The sequence below is a fragment of the Pantherophis guttatus genome, chromosome 5, assembly GCF_059756535.1.
Source record: "Pantherophis guttatus breed Tessera chromosome 5, ASM5975653v1, whole genome shotgun sequence".
Lineage (NCBI taxonomy): Eukaryota > Metazoa > Chordata > Lepidosauria > Squamata > Colubridae > Pantherophis > Pantherophis guttatus.
The window spans coordinates 17,066,626-17,085,203 of record NC_142067.1 but is presented as its reverse complement, the minus strand read 5'-3'; the positions used below and the strand labels follow the sequence as shown (position 1 = coordinate 17,085,203).

Sequence of the window (18,578 nt, the reverse complement as noted above, 5' to 3'; positions counted from 1 at the left end):
ATAACAACAAAACCTATTGGTCCTGGAAGATGTAAGCTACCTATTGGGATGTACGTATGTTTACCCCAACTGGAAGGCCATGTATGAACCCACCAGAATTTTTGGCATTCAGAGAACAGGCGCAGAATGTGTGGCCCATCAGTAGTTATATTTCATCTAAATCAAACTGAGTTTCTCTGAGTTTTATCCGTCCTGGCCACAAGATTATTAATAATTTTTTGAAGCATTTGCTTTTCTAGTCTCTTGATAGTGGGGGGAAATATTCTACAGCGCACAATCACAGATTCCATGTCAAACAGTAAGTACCACAATGGCAAGCTGGTAGGGGATTTGCACCCCAATACACTTCCCCCCCCAACCCACATCCCACTCTGCACCACTGCCCATGGTACTAATTCAAAATACCTTGTCCTCCCTCTATCAAACAGTCCTTTAACTTCTTGAAACGTAATTGTTAGATTTATATCCTATCTTACCTCTTAAGAAATCACATCCTACACGGGAATCTCAGTTTATCTATTACTAACAGTCAGGAAGATTCAATGGGAGGGTGACTGGCCCTAAGGAAAGGCCATTTCCTCTAATCCTTTGCCAGTTTATAGGTTCAACTAGATCATCAGCAAGGACCTTCAGCCTTGGACAAGATCAGCAAATATTCCTTGATGCTTCTTTTCAGCTGAGATACAATCCTGTTCACTCAGCCAGTTCATCACAACTATCTAGTGCAGGGATATCAAACTCAAGGCCTGGGGGCTGGAGCTGGCCCACAGGGTGCTTAGATCTGGCCTGCAAGGCCACCCTGGAAACAGCGAAGGACCGGCCTGCGGTGCCTCTGCTAAAGAAAATGGACCTTAGGAGGGCTGCAGGTGACCCTCCCGAGCTCCGTTTTTGCTGGCAGAGGGTTGCAGGAGGCTGTCGCAGTCAAAGACTGAGCTTGGGAACCTGTTTTCACTGGCAGAGCACTCGGGCTGCCACAGGAGCCCCCAACATGAGTGACGTCAAGCTGGCCACACCAACCCTGGCCCCCTGAGGTCAAACACAACCCTGATGTGGCCTTCAATGAAATAAGAGTTTGACACCCCTGATCTAGTAGAATATACATATTGTGTTCGGAGAACACAGAAGCGAATAGTTGAGAAATTCTGCCTTTGCTTTGGTACCTGTTATATTTTTGGCATATTCACTGAAGAGGATTTTTTTAAAAAATCTTTTATTCTGGGCATACGTGAAACCTTTGGAATGTTCTTCGCTTCTTTACCAATCTCAGCTCCTCCTGAGCTTTGACTTTCTAAAGAAAAATCCCATGGCAATTCAATTACGGAAAAATTGGTCATAAACATGTTTATAATGTGCCCATTAGGCTATAAGGGTTTGAAAAGCATTCGGAATGGAATTCTGTACATTATGCTATGAAGGACCAGGACTCCAATATTAATTCTTTATAGTGCCAATAAAGGGAAAATATATGCAGTAAGAGGCATAATCGTTGCGCCCATGTAACACCTCTCCTGCGCGAGCTGCACTGGCTCCCGGTGGTCTCCGGGTGCGATTCAAGGTGTTAGTCATCACCTTTAAAGCGCTCCATGGCTTAGGGCCTGGGTACCTACGAGACCGTCTTTTGCCACCAATAGCCTCCCACCAACCAGACCAGTTCGTTCTCACAGGGAGGGACTACTCAGGGTACCGTCAGTCAAATTATGCCGACTGGCGACTCCCAGGGGGAGGGCCTTCTCTGTGAGGGCTCCAACCCTTTGGAATGAACTGCCCCCGGAAATACAGCATATCCCTGATCTCCGTGCTTTCCGCCGTGCCAAGACCCTGATGTTCCAACAGGTGGGGCTAAACATACGAACATGTGAATGATTTTTTAAAATGTTATCTAATTCTGGGTTTTATTTAATTGGCCAAACTAAGTAATAATTTTAATTAACAATTTTATGATGTTTGTGTAATATGAACCAAGAAATAGGTATGTAGGGGAGGCAGTAGTTCTTGAAATTCAGCTGCTCTAAAGAACAATCTCTTCTTCAGGCATAAATAGTTAAAAAGACTGGCAAGGAACAATTTTTAATTTGCTGATTACATTTGTGTACAGGTAGTCCTTGACTTACAACAGCTAATGTAGTGACCATTCAAAGTTACAATGGCACTGAAAAAAGTGACTTATGACCATTCTTCACATGACCATTGCAGCATCCTTGTGATCATGTGATTAAAATTCAGTTACTTGGCAACTGCCTCATATTTATGACAGTTGCCGTATCCCAGGGTCATGTGATCACCTTTTGCAATCTTTGTCAGCCAAAGTCAATGGAGAAGCCAGATTCACTTAACAAATGTGTTACTAACTTAACAACTACAGTGGTTCACTTTAACCACTGTGGCAATAAAATGCGGCAAAATTCACTTAACAAATGTCTCAATTAGCAACTGAAATGTTCGGCTCAATTGTAGTCATAAATCGAGGACTACCTGTAATCTACTGAACATAATAATTTGCAAATCGAGTTTAAAAAATGTTCTGCATAATACTTGGCAACATTGCTTAATTTCACGAAGGTATTTAACACTATTTCATGAATTATGAAATACTTGAGTAATTACCTCTGTAGTTACTCAAGTATTCTACAATGAATATAGATACGACAGACACAGAATGTTTCTTTTAATCACATCAGTTTTATTTATGGTAAATAAAATATATTTTCAACTAGCCAACAAGTTACACCAAGCAATCTTTCCAGACTTTTCAAATTATAAATAGCAATAGCACTTAGACATATACTGGTTTTTACAGTCTTTTACAGCCCTCTCTAAGTGGTTTTACAGAGTCAGCATATTGCCCCCAACAATCTGGGTCCTCATTTTACCCACCTCGAAAGGATGGAAGGCTGAGTCAACCTTGAGCCTGGTGAGATATGAACTGCCAAATTGCAGGCAGCCGGCAGGCAGCAGAAGTAGCCTGCAGTACTGCACTCTAACCACTGCGGCACCGAGGCTCAACAGCTTCTTTTATTTAATAGCAGCAAACATTAATACATGAATCACCATTCACTCTTTATGTCACTCCAAACCATTATGAAATCATGTCCTAAAAAGGGCCAGCCTATCCAGATCCCCAACTAGAGTCACTTGAGAGATGATTGACCTCACAAGCCATCAACTTTGTGACCTTCATCAGAATATTGAGCTGCAGTTTAGATTGTATTTTGCAGATACTTGAAGCATCAGGATGTTGTGAATTAGCTTAGTGTCGTTCAGGAAGCATGAAAATGTATCCTTGGGGGAGAAAAACAGCACGGTTGTCTTCTTCACGAAAGAAATGTTCGCACGGTACCCTTGATGGTTCCTCTGCATATCGGGCATTTCCTAAGGGAAGGGGCACATTCCTTGCAAACAACCAAATGGCCACAGGGGATGAAGACAATGGACACTTCCTTGTCCATGCAGACTTTGCAAGTTCTCTCCTCTTGCAATCGTCTCAGTTGTTCTTCCATAGGTAAACCTGCAATTAAAGACTCTTTATAATCCATGCAAAAATGACATTTTGAATTATGCTTTATTTTAATGAAGGCATTCCTCACTTCCCTGCCATTCGCAACCCTTCCTCTTCCTAAATCCATGAATTTATGAATGAAAGCAAATATACGTGTCCTGGGATAATGTTGCAGGATCCAGTCTGGGTCGTTCGCTGGGACCCAGAGGTTTTGTGTTCTGAGCTTTTGGACTCGTGCTGGAGCCCATCCTCAGAGAACTTCTCTCTCACCAGAATGTATCACTGACACAGATTGGATCCTATCACCAATTTATATTGAGACATTTTACTGAAGAAAGGAAGACTATTCTATTTCAGGCCCAAAGACTTCCCTGTCCATGTGCATCCATCTTATCAAATTAAATTTTGAAATACTCAAAATATTAACCCGGCTCAGTTTTATAAACATTCGTAACTCCTATTATGAGCTATTTCACTGTAACCTGTTTTCTTAAAAACATTGCAATCCTTATATTCCAAATGTCACTTGTGTCTGTTTAGTAAATTGTTTACCTGAAACATCTTCCGTTGGAATGTATGTCATCTTCTTCTCCACTAAAGAAAGCAAGTTAAATATTGTTAGATCAAGTAACAAATTACCTCAGATTCATTAGAATGCAGATAAACACTAACACCCCACCCCCTGCTTAACACTTATGAGAATAACAGTGAACTGCTTTTGGGAAGTCTAATCAACAGAATTTCCTCTGCATTATCTATTACATATAAGAGGAAGAAAACTGTTTGCAACTCTTACCTATGAAAAACTCATAAATCCATTACAGTTGGGATTTACAGTAGACTAGGGTTACCTCTTCTCAAGAAAATGACAATTCAAAGCATTTCTCTAAGAAACTCACCAAACAAATCCTTGTATAATGCAGGATCACACTCCTGTAAACAATTTCTGAATATGTCTGCTGCAGAATTTCCTTTCACCAAGATGGTATCAATCAGTTCTCTAGCTTGCAAAGATGTCTGGGTTTTTTGTTTAATAACTTGGTGTTCCTGGTCACTTATTATTTTGGAACTTAATAAACTTTCCAGGATAGGAAGCGTACATGTCAAGCACTGAAACAATGCCATTCGATTCTTTCTGATTAAAGCCAGATCTGAAATATAAGAAATGAAATGATGACACAGGGCAAATTAGCAGTTTTAGCAGAAAATGTGAGTAAAAATGGACATTTCTCCAGGTTCTGAACTTATCCAGGGGAAGTACACAATGGGGGCATCATAAATATAATACAGTATTTCTTTTTTTCCCTCATAAAAACATACAGTTTTCCAGATTCACAAAATCCAACAGATCTACCTTTGTTGAAAGAAACTTAACACCGTTTTTAAATTCAAACTCCAATTTACTTTAAAAAGATGACTCTTACAATAGCACATAAATTAGCATAATAGCATAGCATTTAGCTGGTGAAACCGACGGATAGGAGTGGCATGATCAATATATTAAATAAATATACCCAACTACTGGACGGCACTAATAATTTCCCATTTTTTATACAAATTAATTACTGCAGGTTTTGTCAGCTGCAGAGTTTCACCACCCTCCCCCAAAATAGCTAATAACCCTATTTTGGCTCCAGTGCACATAAACAATACAGCCATTCTTGTAAAGTCCTAAGTTGGCTTGAGAAGTTATTTTGCCCTTTGTTATATGAGAAACTGCCTTGTATTCAGTCATCACAAAACTATAGCAACTGTGTTATCAAGAGGTTCTATTATATGCATACGTGTTAGAAAACTGACAGCATCTATATTAATCAGGCTAAGCCCTTTAAAAGCTCTGTGGGGTTTTTTTTTCTTCCTCGCCCTAACATCTTGGAAAAGGAACAGATAGAATATAGGCAGAAAGTTTCACAAATGCTACTTCGTTTGGTGTCACAATGGTAACAAACATGTCCAGGCAGCTATCAAGATTTACAGGATAAAGTCTTGAGATACCTTAGTTATGGCATACAGCTTTGTAAATACAGTAACAGGATCCCTTTGAAAATTATGCAAACAAAATTCTTAAGAGGACTTGTTAAGTTTGCTCCAGGGTGCCTGCACACTGCTAAGCTTGGAATCTGATCTGATCTCCATTGAGACTCATCTAAATATTTAGAATAGAATAAGAGTTGGAAGGGACCTTGGAGGTCTTCTATCCAATCCCCTGCTTAGGCAAGAAACCCTACACCACTTCAGACAAATGGTTATCCAATCTCTTCTTAAAAACTTTCAGTGTTGGAGCATTCACAACTTCTGCAGGCAAGTTGTTCCATTAATTGATTGCTCTGTCAAAAAATTTCTCTAGTTCTAAGCTGCTTCTCTCCTTGATTGGTTTCCACCCCGTTGCTTGTTGTCCTGCCCTCAGGTGCTTTGGAAAATAGCTTGACTCCCTCTTCTTTGTGGCAACTCCTGAAATATTGGAACACTGCTATCATGTCACCCCCAGTCCTTCTTTTCATCAAACTAGACATACCCAATTCCAGCAACCATTCTTTATGTTTTAGCCTCCAGTCCCTTAATCATCTTCGTTGCTCTTCTCTGCACTCTTTCTAGATCTAACAGATTGGTTTAATCTATTTTGAGGGTCTTCTATCTACTCTGGCTCTCCAATATTCATGGCTAATGTGAATAACTTTGAATGAAAATGCTGTGGTCTCTCTAGGTATCGGAGTTCATTAGACTCTGAAAATGCTCTGAAAAAAATGGGGGGTCTTTGACTCAAGCAGCAGAATTCATCAAACTGAAGCTGTGAAACTTTTTATATACCTGATGTTATTTTTTCTGATGGATCCTCCTTCTCCTCTTCCTTCTTCTCATCTTCTGCACTAATGAGGTCAGAGACAAGATCGTTTACTGTTTTGTAATTCTCCCCTGTTGTTAAGATTTTACTCTGAACTGTTTGCTTGACCAGTCTTCTGCTGAATCCCATCTCCAAAACAGCTTCAACCATGGGTGTTTTCATGATGACGGCATCTTCTGAGGTATTTTCACCAGGTTCAAAATGGATAACTATTCAGAGAAAAACAGTCTAGCATTATTTCTCGAAATACCAGTATCTTACCAGGTTCAAAATAATTAAAAACAAGACAAATGAAAAAGAATCACTTCTGTACTGGATCCCACATCTAGTATACCTTGTTTCCCCCAAAATAAGACATCCCCTGATAATAAGCCCAATTGGGCTTTTGAGTGCATAGCAATAAGGCCAAGCGCTTATTTCAAGGTTCAAAAAAAATATAAAACAGGATTTTATTTTCAGGGAAACACGGTACTGGAAATCCAAGTTCTTTTTCCTAAAAAAGAGGCATACATATTCCAGCTACATTCTTCAAACACAGAATGTGAGTATATGAAGATGTCACATCCTGAATCAAGCCTTCAGTCAATTTAGTTTGCTATTCCCTATTCTCTCTCAGATTCATGTCAGCTTCATTAGTCCCACTGCTTGAAAAAGTCATAATTAGACAATAAGGCCTCAAATTCAGGCCTTGTATACACTACTGAATTATGCCACTTGATTTAAGGTTTAAACTTAGCCTCCCCAACAGATCTTTTATTCTGTTTTATTCTGTTATTGTGATCTTGTGTAGACATGGTAATTTAGAAAATATATATATAACCATATTCACCACCAGAGGGCTTTGGTGATTTAAAAAGGTATATATTTGGATATCTATGGAGATTTTAAGCAAGCAGCTAAAAAAGGTTAATTTTCACTTACGTTTTATAGCGCAAGTTGATTTTATTGCAAAATTGAATGTTTCTGGTTTAAGTTTAAATTTGAATGGTCAGCGTCAGAAATGTTTGACTTAAAAACCATGACAAAGTATCTTACTAACTTAGTAAGAATAACAAAACCAAATTGCTACAGACCATGTGTTAACATCTGAGTGCTAGATTCCCATATCAATTTTATAAATGCTATCAAAATTCTGAGAAGAGCCAGTCTGGCATAGTTGTTACAAGGAGTGGGCTAGAAAATCAGGAGATCTGACATTAGAGTCCTGCCTTGGCCACAAAATCAGCTGCATAACCCTGGGTCAGTCCTTCTCTCTTAGCCTTAGGAAAGAGGCAACGGAAAACTGTCTGAAAAACTCTAGGGACCTATCCAGGTAATCACCAAGAGTCAACTCTAACGCAAAGGCACAAAATAAACAAATCAAAATACTTACTTGGTACTTCTGTATTTTCATCTACAGGTGTATCTGCAGTGGATAACAACTGCAACACAGATAAGAAAAATTTTTAGATTTTTAGAAGGAAATGTTTGCTTTTTGAAAGGATACATTGCTCACAAAGAGTTTGCTAACAGTTAATACTTTTAACCAATCTTTCTCAATACAATTCCACGGGATAGATTGAAGCTGCAACATTTGAGAACTGTCCACATGTTGTAGTCCCAAATTATCTGGGTGCCACTAATTTGGGGGAACTGGTGAATCTTCAGCCTAAATATCTGCATGTGCTTTGATTAAAATGCCATGCTACACTGCACTTGATCCTAGTTCATTATATAAATGTTGCCATGTTTCTGTAATCATGTGCAAAATCAATCAGATACAGATAGTTCTCGACTTATGATCATAATTGAACTCTGAATTATGGTCATAAGTCATGCTAGTCATTAAACAGGTCACCATGGGACTACACCCGATTTTAAGATCTTTTCAGCTGCAGTTGTTAAGTAAATCACAGAGGTCTTTACATGAATCATTGTCCATCATGGGCCTTTTTATTTTGCTGAAATCAGAAACAAACACCAGTTTCCAAGGGAAAAAAACCCGTAAATCAGTCATGAGATCACAGGATGATCCAAACAGCTGTATATGCAGAGCAGTTGCCAAGCACCCAAATGCAATCATGTGACTGTGGGTGGGTGAGTGGGAGGAGTCCATCAGAATTTTGAATTCGGGTTGTAATAACCCTGGGGAGGTCCATCGTAACTTCAAATAGTTGCTAAGCAACCAGTCTCAAGTCAAATACTACTTTTACTACTTGTCCACAACAGCCAACAGAGCCCATGCCTGTTATTTATCCAATTTTATGTAAGTTTTTTTACAGGCAGCATATTTATAGTCTTTAATCGCTCAATCTTTTAGCTCTATCATCAATCTTTTACCTCTTAACAAAACAGTCTAGGAGCAGACTGTTTTCACATTATAATGCTTTATTTCACAGCCTCTGTGGTCTTGGTTAAAGCCTGAAACAAATGGATTGCACTGTTCTTTTACAAAACCACAGTGTGGTGTCCTTGCTAGAGACAATATTAGTAAGGGGGCTCTAAACCTTCCCTCCTACTTCAAAGTACTGCCTGCCAGAGCTTACCCTATTCTTGTAAACACAGTCTGATCAGATAAAGTTCAAGGTAGCATACAATTTTGAAAACAGGTTAATTCTCTCAACAAATATATGCACTATGCTGCAAAAGAAAAAGCACATCAGGCTATTATGGAAAATGCAACAGTACTTGCATACCTGTTGAAGAAGATGAGGATACCTTGCTTGAACTTGGCGGACAAACTCTTGACCTTTCCTATAAATCAGGTATTCACAACTAGAAGAAAAAGTATACCAAGCTTAAGTTTTAATATGCAGGATATCAGCTCTTTTAAGAATATTTATTAGCCACAATGCTCTGCTTAATAAGCCAAAGATATATTTATTAAAACCTACCTAGGACAATACACTGAAGCATTAAATATAGTCAAGCTGTCAAAAATGGAATTTAGATGTGAAAAACATTATTACCCAATCAACACTGAGAGCACCAAAACCAATTAATCCCCTCTATGAGGCAGATACTAAGTATATAGTAGTCTTTATTTTATATTCAATTTATATCCCGTTTATTACATCTCAAAATAATCCCAAATTAGTGCCAAACATCTTCACTACCAATGGAATCTTTATTATATGCAATTGTATTAGAAAATCAAGAACTTAATTTTTGAATAAATCCTATCTTAAGAGCTGTTTGACCCGGAGCCTTAGAATGGTGAGCCAAAACTTTATTCATTCCTAAAGTTTTGCTTAACCCCATGGCCAAAAGGAGTTATTTATTCCATTTTCTGGATTAAAATCACTTTTAAAAAAATCTAACTTCAGTTATTCAGAATGCAACCTAATCAGTACAGTACTTGATTAGAACTTAGGTAGAACAGCTTTGTTAAACACTTTAGTATCTAGTGTTCTTTAAAAAGGTAAGTATTGTTTAACCCAGCAGAACTTTTGAAAATAACTTTTGAAATAGCTAGAGTAAGAATGCTTTTATTCTTGAATCAATATTCAATATCTTGCTTTCCACAGCAGTTAAGAATATGCTCCAGGAAAGCAAACAAGATTTCTCCCTCAGCATGTTTTCATGATGGCTGTGTAAATACACAAAAAAAAAGGTCTATGAACAACCTATTTTCAAATAAGTAAAGAAACCATACATTTTTCTCCAACAATATATGGCAGCTGTATCTAGGATGAATAATATGCAGCCACATCTTGATGGATTTTCAGATAATTCTGACCACCTTAAAGTTCAGTTCTAAGCAAGTTATGACAGCTAATAATTCCATGTGTTCTCCAAAACTTTAGATTCATTTCTTGAATAGCAATGTTCCTTAAAAATAGATCTCACTGAGGAATCCTTTTTGGAGAAACAGTTCTACTTTCAATAGGACAAAAGTATTACAATAACCTCTTTGTTATTACATTTTTAAAAAAATGAAAGGTACCTTGGAAACCATTTAGCATGCTCCACCCATGGATCATCCCCAGTCTCCCAACACCTGAGTCCACCATCGCAGCAGAAGCATTTGACATCATCATTGCGACCTTAACAACAACAACAAACATTTCATGGAGTAATTAGACAGAAAGACAAACGGTAAATTTAAACTGTTGAAAAATCAGATTAAATCCAAAACGTGAAAGAACAAGTTCTTACCCACGTAATAGAAGCCAGCATCTGCCAGTTGCTGTGGATGAACTGGAACCGTAACTGGCCAATTTTTGAAGGTTCTGAAACGGCCTATGTAGTTTTGCATGCCCAAATTAAAGCCAGTCAAACTTGAACAGTTCTGAATTTGTTCCACAAAAGGACAGTTTGGGAAATGCCTTTGATGTTCTGATATAGCATTGTCCTTTGGTTCCCAATTACTCAACTGACCACCACATGCAAAACAAGCCACCCTGTCTGAAGGGCCTACATAATAAAACCCAGCTTTGGCTAAAGAAGATGGGGACAAAAATGTTAGGGGCCATGCCTTGAAACTGAGTAATCGGCTTTCTTCCGTGCTCATCATTGGGTTGAAAGCCTTTGGTCTCAAATGCGACAGATCTTCTACTGCTGCAGATTTAACTGGATTATGAGGAAAACTGGAAAAGCTTCCACTGTAATACCCAACTTGACCCAAACTTAAGGCTTGCATTGAAGAATGTGAAAAGTTCAGTCCAGAGGTAGCTGGAGGTGAAAAGGCAGAACGAAACGAGGATCCAAGGTTAGTCACTGAAGTCAGACTCTGAACAAAACTGCAACTGGGATAGAGTTGCTTATGCTTCTCCAGGGCACTGTCACCTTTTTTCCAGTTATCCAACATTAAGCCACAATTGTAACATTTCACTTTGTCTTTCAGACCAGTGTAATAGAAACCAGCTCGAGCAAGACTCCTTTCAGATACTGGTACATTCGATGGAAAAGTGGAATATGTAGACATCCTGTAAAGTTCACACGATAAGTCATACTTCAGTTCTGTCACCTCTGCGTCATTCTTCAGTTTTGGCAGAAATGAGCCAATAACATTCATGATGAAGATAAAACAGGAGAGGAGTAAAGGACGAGTCTGAAGTTTGGGAGATAATTTTGTGCAATTCTTATCAACTTCCAGGCCATAATAAAATAAAAACCTGAAAGTTAACGTTACATGCAATGCTTATTTTCTTTTTTTATTACTTCACTTTAGTAGTTCCTTTTTGACAGGGTAATTTGTTCCCAATTTCACAATCCAGACTTTTTTAAAAATATGGTAGTTCCCTTTTCTTCTATAATTACAGAAGTCTTAGTAAAATGAGGGAGGAGCATATTTAAAATAAAGGAAGTTTGAAGAAACAATTAAGGCTTTAATTATAAATCTGTATACATGGGGCTTCTCTCCCAATGAATCTCAATTCTTTCCAAATGAAATAATGGAGGAATATTGTTTAAACTTTTATTTCTGAAAGAGCAAGGTCAAAATAATGGATCTAAGAAGGACTATCCGTATGGTACTACAGAAAAGCCAACTTAAATCAAATGCACATCTTTGAATACCTCTCCTTACAATAAGAAACCATTTTTTTCTTATCAATATACCACTTCACTCAGTAATACTTCACAAAATTCCTCAAAGGTTATCCTGACACATATGAATGAAATGTGATCAAAGGAATTTTGGTCACCAAAAATTCTTCTAACAGGCTTGGACTGTTGTCTTTTTTATATTCTCACTAGTATAGTGAATTTTCAGTCAGGCTGCATTATTATTATTAAAGGATTACTGAATTTAATAAGTTTATGGAGATGTCGAACCCAAAGCAGCAGTTTAAATTCATTAACCAAAATATCATTGCAGATAATGTTTGATAAGTGGATGTAGCTGTCCTGCATAGTGGCAAAAACCAATTTGAATATTTATGCACAAAATTATCTCCCAAACTTCAGACTCTAGTCCCTTCAAGGGGCTTAAGCAGCCATAATGCAATATGGTATTCACAAGGAGAAATGTTTACAAAAAGACTTAAAAATACGTTTTTTTCGGGTTTCTGAAACCTGCATGAAAAGAAAAATACGTAAGCTCCTTTAAACAACAATTAACTTTGTATATAAACTGTTAGAAATAATGCATATATAAAGTTTAAACTTTATTCCATGGTTATGTTTTTGGATTAAAAGTTTAAAACTTGTGGTTCATCAGTCACAAAAGACTAGAAGTGCACAAAATCCTATTGTATCTATATTAAATCATCAATTTACAGATGAGTTACTCAACCTTTGCAAATTAAAATCTTCCAGAGTTCAACTTCTAAAACTCAGGTTGACTACATAGCTCTGAACAAACCCCAACACTCTTTAGTATCTTAAACTTATACTTACAATTTCCTCTAGGTAAAAAGTTTAACTCAACTGTGCATTGTAGGTATCACTAGAAGGCAACGGCTGTCTTCTTTTTTTTATCCATGTTATAAAAATAACCCTGGATTTTCAGCCTCCTTAAAATAATGTTGCTACACTAAACAAAAAAAGATCCACCTCAGGACCAGATCATCAAGTGCAGGGATGGGCAACTATGACAACTTCAAGACCTGTGGACTTCAACTCCCAGAATTCCTGAGTCCATAGTTGTCATAGTTGCCTAATCCTGAGCTAGTGCTTTCCAAACTTTTACATCTCTTTGTGGCAGTCAGCGTGGCTAATACCAGTTGATGTAACTGCAGTCAAAAACACTTAAATTTAGAATCAGATAAGCTATTCTTGAGTCCTCAAAAAGAAATTGCAGAAATCTGTTTAGACTAACACAATTTTTGATCACTGTGATGGCAAGAACCACTTTAATATGGCATACACACATATATGTTTGATCCCTTCTGTCTAATTATAGAAACATCAGTGAATATGTATATCTTATTTAGAAAAGAGGTGGAAAGGAATGGTTTCATAGAGTGAAGCCAAACCAAAAAGATAAATATACTTTAGGATACAAATGTAAATGAGGTTCAGGCAAGTTAATAATTTATTAAACTTTTATGTAAACTCTCAACAAGTAATTATAATAAGAGATCCAGAATAGGTGTAACCCAACTCAGAAACCAGCAATTCGGGGTGAACTGGCAATGCAAGACATTTAGAAGTATAAAGAGATTTACAAATGGGAAACCTATGAAGACACCTTTGTTGTATTACTTATGTCCTACATTAAAGACTGGAGCTGGAAAATGAAGAATGGATGAAACCATTTCCCAAAAGCTCTAAAATAATGTATCTATCTTCTATTAAGCTGTTAACTCTTTAGTACCCAATGACTAATCATAATTAAGATTGTGTACAACTGTAATGGTCTAATTTAAACTTAACACAACACTCAATGGAAAGCAGAGAAGAGTAGCTATTATTATTATTAGACTTGTATTATAACAAATTCATCTGGAGATCAGATGAATATCAAAAGCACCAGGATAACTGATATGAGGAAACTTCTAAAGTCTGTCTTTGTTGTAATTAGGGATCCTTTGTGTTTTCTGAGCTTGGCTGCAGACTTTTCATTATCCAACTAGGTTACAGCAATGATGTTACCCAGTTTGGGTAATGAAACATCTGGAAGAAAACAATCAAACTCAGAGAGCACAAAGGACCCCTCATTTCAACCCTGAGCTACCAATACTCTCCTTTATCAGTATCGTTATAATTAAAGATGTGGACTGACTGCTAGGAAACAAATATAATTAAATTATAGAAATCTTAACTGAGCAGATCAGTAGGACTGTATAAAAAGAAGAGGCAGATTACCATCAAATGAAGCCATTTGCTATATCATATCTTGTTCATATCTAGCCGGTTTTTGTTAAAATCACAGAAGTAGTGTTAAACAGATCATGGACATGATCAAAAGCAGTAATGTTTATGCGTCTTTAGTCAACTGTATTTAATTCCTACATTCATCTGAATCCAGTAACTCTGGGCACTGAGAATTACCCACAAGTTATTCTTTCATTATCAGAAATTTCATCTTCTAAGCTAAAAGATCTTCTAAAGGATCGGGATGACATTTGAACCTCACTTTTCTAGCTCTATAGAAAAATATACGCTATATTCTTGTCCTAATAAGTCCAGCCAACTTCATAAAACAACATTTTGAAACTGTATTCAGGGAAAACCCTGAAGGCTCCTAAGAAGCTTATCAGCAAGGACAGACTTGTTTTTAGAAAGATCCACGGACTTCAACATCCTGAGACAGTCTTTCCAACATGAACCTTTCCAAATGTATCACTGTACCCCTAATAATTTATTCCCAGGCATCTGGGAACTGTGGAAGACCCAACCCTGATGTAAGTAGAGGTCATTAGATTGATTTTGGTCAATTCACTACAATCATCTTCAGATTCAGTATTCATTATGAGGACCCAAATTGTTGGGGGTGATAGGCTGACTCTGTAAACCGCTTAGAGAGGGCTGTAAAGCGGTATATAAATCTAAGTGCTATTGCTATTATCTTAAAACATATAATCCTCCAGATGTTGCTGGAGTTCAGCTTTCAGGATCCTCACCACTGGATATACTGATGAAAGCTGCCATTCCACCTTACCCAGAAGGCAAAAAAATAATAATAATAAGAGGTTAAAGCCTCCTCTGAATCAGGCTTCACTTCTGGCCATTGCACAATTGCACCCCTATTATTTGGGGGCTTGTCGATCAGAAAAGGTGGGCAGTTCGGCGGTTCGAATCCCTAGTACAGGTCTCCTGCGTGAGCGGGGGGGGGGGGTTGGACTAGATGACCTCCAAGGTCCCTTCCCACTCTGTTACTGTTAGTTATTTAGCTGTAGCCCTGAGATTTCCCTGTGGTCTTCTTTCCCCAATCGCTCAATCTCTCCAACCACGTTTAGCAATCGGGGATCAGCAAGGTCCACGCCCCCCGCCCCCCCCCAAAAAAAAGCACAGGCAGCGCCCAGTCTCAGAGGCGGGATTCACAATTTGCCCTTGTTAGCAGCTGCACTTACACAACTCTTACGCAGTCAAAGCTCAAAGCTTTCTGCGCACCCGGAAAATGGGTAATCAGCAAGTCGGTGTGAAAATAGCAGCTTCGATTACACACACACACAAACACGTATATACATATACATACCTGTGTGTGTGTGTGTAGGTACACACAAACACACACACAGAGCACCCCAATATCTCAGCCCCCCTCCCCCTCCCTCCCGCATTGTCCAGAGACGTCGCCGCAGCAAACCCCGCCCACGCCGCCCCACGCGTGCGCAGCCCCCACTTACCTCCGCAGCCGACGGTTAGTCTTTCATGCGAAGGGCGAGCGCAAACTTTGATATATATATATAGAGCGTCGCGAGGAGGGGAAGAATCAAAACGGACGTCAAACCACCAAGGCGTTGGGCGGAAGCCCCGCCCCCGGTTTGGGGAGTATGAAAAAACGGAAATTCGAAACAGGGCTCCGCCCCCATCCTATTGGAAGGGGGGAAAAACAGAGGGCGGAGCCTTTTAGTCTCCGTGACGGCGTGACGGTTCTTATAACAAAGGGCGTATGGGCTCCTCTGGACGCGCATGCGCCAACTGGGTTCTATGGCGGGGGCGTGTGGGTTCGATTGTGGTGCTGTGTTGTTGTTTCTTTTCCAATTCATTCGACTTCCGCAGGGTTGGTTCGTTTTCCCCACTTCGGGAAAAGGAGCCTGATCTGAATTGCAAACGAATCCAGAGTTTTCCTAATCGGATGGCCTCCCAGCGGGTTTATTTGCAGAGGTTTTTTTTTAAATTGACTCTTTGGAAAGAGTTCCGTGGGTCGTGGGAACTTCGAAAAATTTCCTGATCGGGATCGGGGAAAAAACCCCACGATTTTCCTAAATAGGCTGGGGGGTGGGGGTAAGAACCGTGACGTCCCCGAGTCTAGGAGGGACTGCGCCTTCCATTCTCTTTTATTCATTATTATTATTATTATTATTATTATTATTATTATTATTATTATTATTATTATTATTATTATTATTATTATTATCATTATCATTATCATTATCATTATTTGTTGGTTAATCTTTAGTGAGATTCACAGCCTTTGAGGCTGGTTAATAGCTCAGCAGCTCGAGTCCTAACCAAGGACCTAGGAACTGTTAAGGTATCTGTTAATAATAATATAACTGTTGTTGTTGTTGTTGTTATTATTATTATTATTATTATTATTATTATTATTATTATTATTATTATTATATCTTTGGTGAGATTCACAGCCTTTCACAGTCTGGTAAATTTAGAATTTCTAAATAGCGGGGTAGCCCTTTGGGTATTGCTCCAAGGGCTCCAATTACAATCAGGACAACACACCATTTCTTTTTCCACAGTCGCTCAACTTCAAGTTGCAAGTCCCGGTACTTTGTGATTTTTTTTCTTGCTGCTTATCTTCAATCCGTGCATCACCAGGTATTGCAATGTCAATGAACCATACTTTTTTCTTTTCAACTATTGTTATGTCAGGTGTGTTGTGGACCAAGTGCCTGTCAGTCTGAATCCTGAAGTCCCACAAGATCTTGAGTTTCTCATTCTCTAAAACTTTCTCAACCTGATGTTCCCAGTGGTTTTTGCTGTACTCAAATCCAAACTTCTGGCACAATTTCCAGTGAATGATCTTAGCAACGTGGTCATGGCGTTGTAGGTAGTCAGTTTGTGAAATTTTGCTGCACCCACTGATCAGGTGGTCGACTGTTATTATTATTATTATTATTGGTTAATCTTTAGTGAGATTCACAGTCTTTGAGGCTGGTTAATAGCTCAGCAGTTCAAGTCCTAACCAAGGACCTAGGAACTGTTAAGGTATCGTCAGAGGATGTAAGCTGTTCCGAGTAAGGTGGTTTTTTGTAAAAATGTTCAAGTCCGGTAAATTCAGAATTTCTAATTATTATTATTATTATTATTATTATTATTATTATTATTATTATTATTATTATTATTATTATTATTATTATTATTTCTGCTAAGAGACCCACTGTCAAGGATCACCGATTTTTCAGGCTGCAGGACTGTGCCCGTGGACAGATAAGCCATGGCATCAAGACTTGGGAGGTGGTGGGGATAGTGGAGAAAGGAAAAAATAACCAACTTTTTGGAGATAGGTAGGAGGAGATTTGTCCAATTTTGCCCCTGTTTTGCAATGTGTCTTAAACATTGGAGGAGACTCACATGGGAAGGACCAGAAATAGAATAGAATAGAATTCTTTATTGGCCAAGTGTGATTGGATACACAAGGAATTTGTCTTTGGTGCATACACTCTCAGTGTACATAAAAAGACAAGATACATTGGGGACAGAGGGCGAGAAAATGGAAGGAAAAAATCTTAAGGTGTGCATTGCAAAATGGATTTTGGTAGGTTGCAATGCCCCCAGGCTGAGTTTTTGCAGGGCAAGTGTTTGAATGCTTCCTGCTGGAGTAACTTCACAGCTTGACCTCTTGAGTTGGACCTAAGAGAGCAGCAGGCTATAATAGCAATAGCATTTAGACTTGTATACCGCTTCACAGTGCTTTTACAGCCCTCTCTTTACAGAGTCAGCATATTGCCCCCAACGGTCTGGGTCCTGAAGGATGGAAGGCTGAATCAACTTTGAGCCTGATGAAATTCGAACTGCCAAACTTCCGGCAGCCAGCAGTCAGCAGAAATAGCCTGCAGTACTGCTTTCTAACCACTGCTCAACCACGGCGTATAATGTGGCCAGTGGCCATAAGGAGATACCAGCTTCCTTCTCATAGAATGATGGGTCATTCTGAAGCAATTATTTCTGAGCTGTTTTCTACCACCGCCTTAGCTTCCACTTGATCTGGGCTCTAGATACTCTACCAGCTTCAGTTTGAAGTCCTACATGGTAGCATTTACACATAGGCACTTTTTTCCCCCCTCGCTCTGCCTATGCAGAACATGCTTAGATTTAGAAGTTGGGTTAAGATGTGGTGTGAAACACACTGTATTGCTGAATTCCTCATTGTGCTGGCTTGAGTTATATAAGTCATTCAAACCAAAGTTTTAATGTACCACTATGAATTGTGCCACATTTTGGCACAGTGTTAAGGGGGGGGATCCATAACTAATTTTCCCAAGGGTTAAACATGATTGATGTCAGCAGTGTGTGTGTGTGTGTGTGTGTGTGTGTGTGTGTATAAGTTTCGGCTATTTAAGGCACATGTGTAAGTACAGATGGGATCTATCTATCTATCTATCTATCTATCTATCTATCTATCTATCTATGCATATTCTTTCTAGCCAGGTTTTACCTACGTAAACTAAGTTGTTCTACAGCCCTGGTTCT

At 38.7% G+C, this 18,578-nt stretch overlaps 1 protein-coding gene across 4 annotated transcripts; it reads right to left on the bottom strand.

The window, feature by feature from the left end:
* Positions 1-2,659: 2,659 nt before the first annotated feature.
* Positions 2,660-15,818, bottom strand: BIRC2 (baculoviral IAP repeat containing 2). 4 transcript variants are annotated; one of them, XM_034409117.3, is made up of 9 exons: positions 15,551-15,818; positions 10,476-11,245; positions 10,264-10,363; positions 9,014-9,092; positions 7,711-7,759; positions 6,305-6,547; positions 4,396-4,647; positions 4,049-4,090; positions 2,660-3,505 (listed from the first exon to the last, which is right to left on the bottom strand). In XM_034409117.3, the coding sequence occupies exons 2-9, from the start codon at positions 11,242-11,244 to the stop codon at positions 3,312-3,314; spliced, it is 1,728 nt and encodes a 575-aa protein (XP_034265008.2). In that variant the 5' UTR covers position 11,245; positions 15,551-15,818; the 3' UTR covers positions 2,660-3,311. The 4 variants fall into 4 exon arrangements, with proteins under 4 accessions (XP_034265008.2, XP_034264999.2, XP_087750755.1 ...); XM_034409108.3 differs by having other exon boundaries at positions 10,476-12,335; positions 15,551-15,747; XM_087894629.1 differs by lacking the exon at positions 15,551-15,818 and adding an exon at positions 15,278-15,518 and having other exon boundaries at positions 10,476-12,335.
* Positions 15,819-18,578: the final 2,760 nt, after the last annotated feature.

Coding starts and splice junctions, on each gene's coding strand:
- BIRC2 (XM_034409108.3), bottom strand. CDS start 11,334: ATGAATGTTATTGGCTCATTTCTGCCAAAACTGAAGAATGACGCAGAG. Junction 6,548..7,710: donor TGAAAATACAGAAGTACCAA/GTAAGTATTTTG, acceptor TTCTCTGAATAG/TTATCCATTTTGAACCTGGT. Junction 3,506..4,048: donor TCCAACGGAAGATGTTTCAG/GTAAACAATTTA, acceptor CTTTAATTGCAG/GTTTACCTATGGAAGAACAA.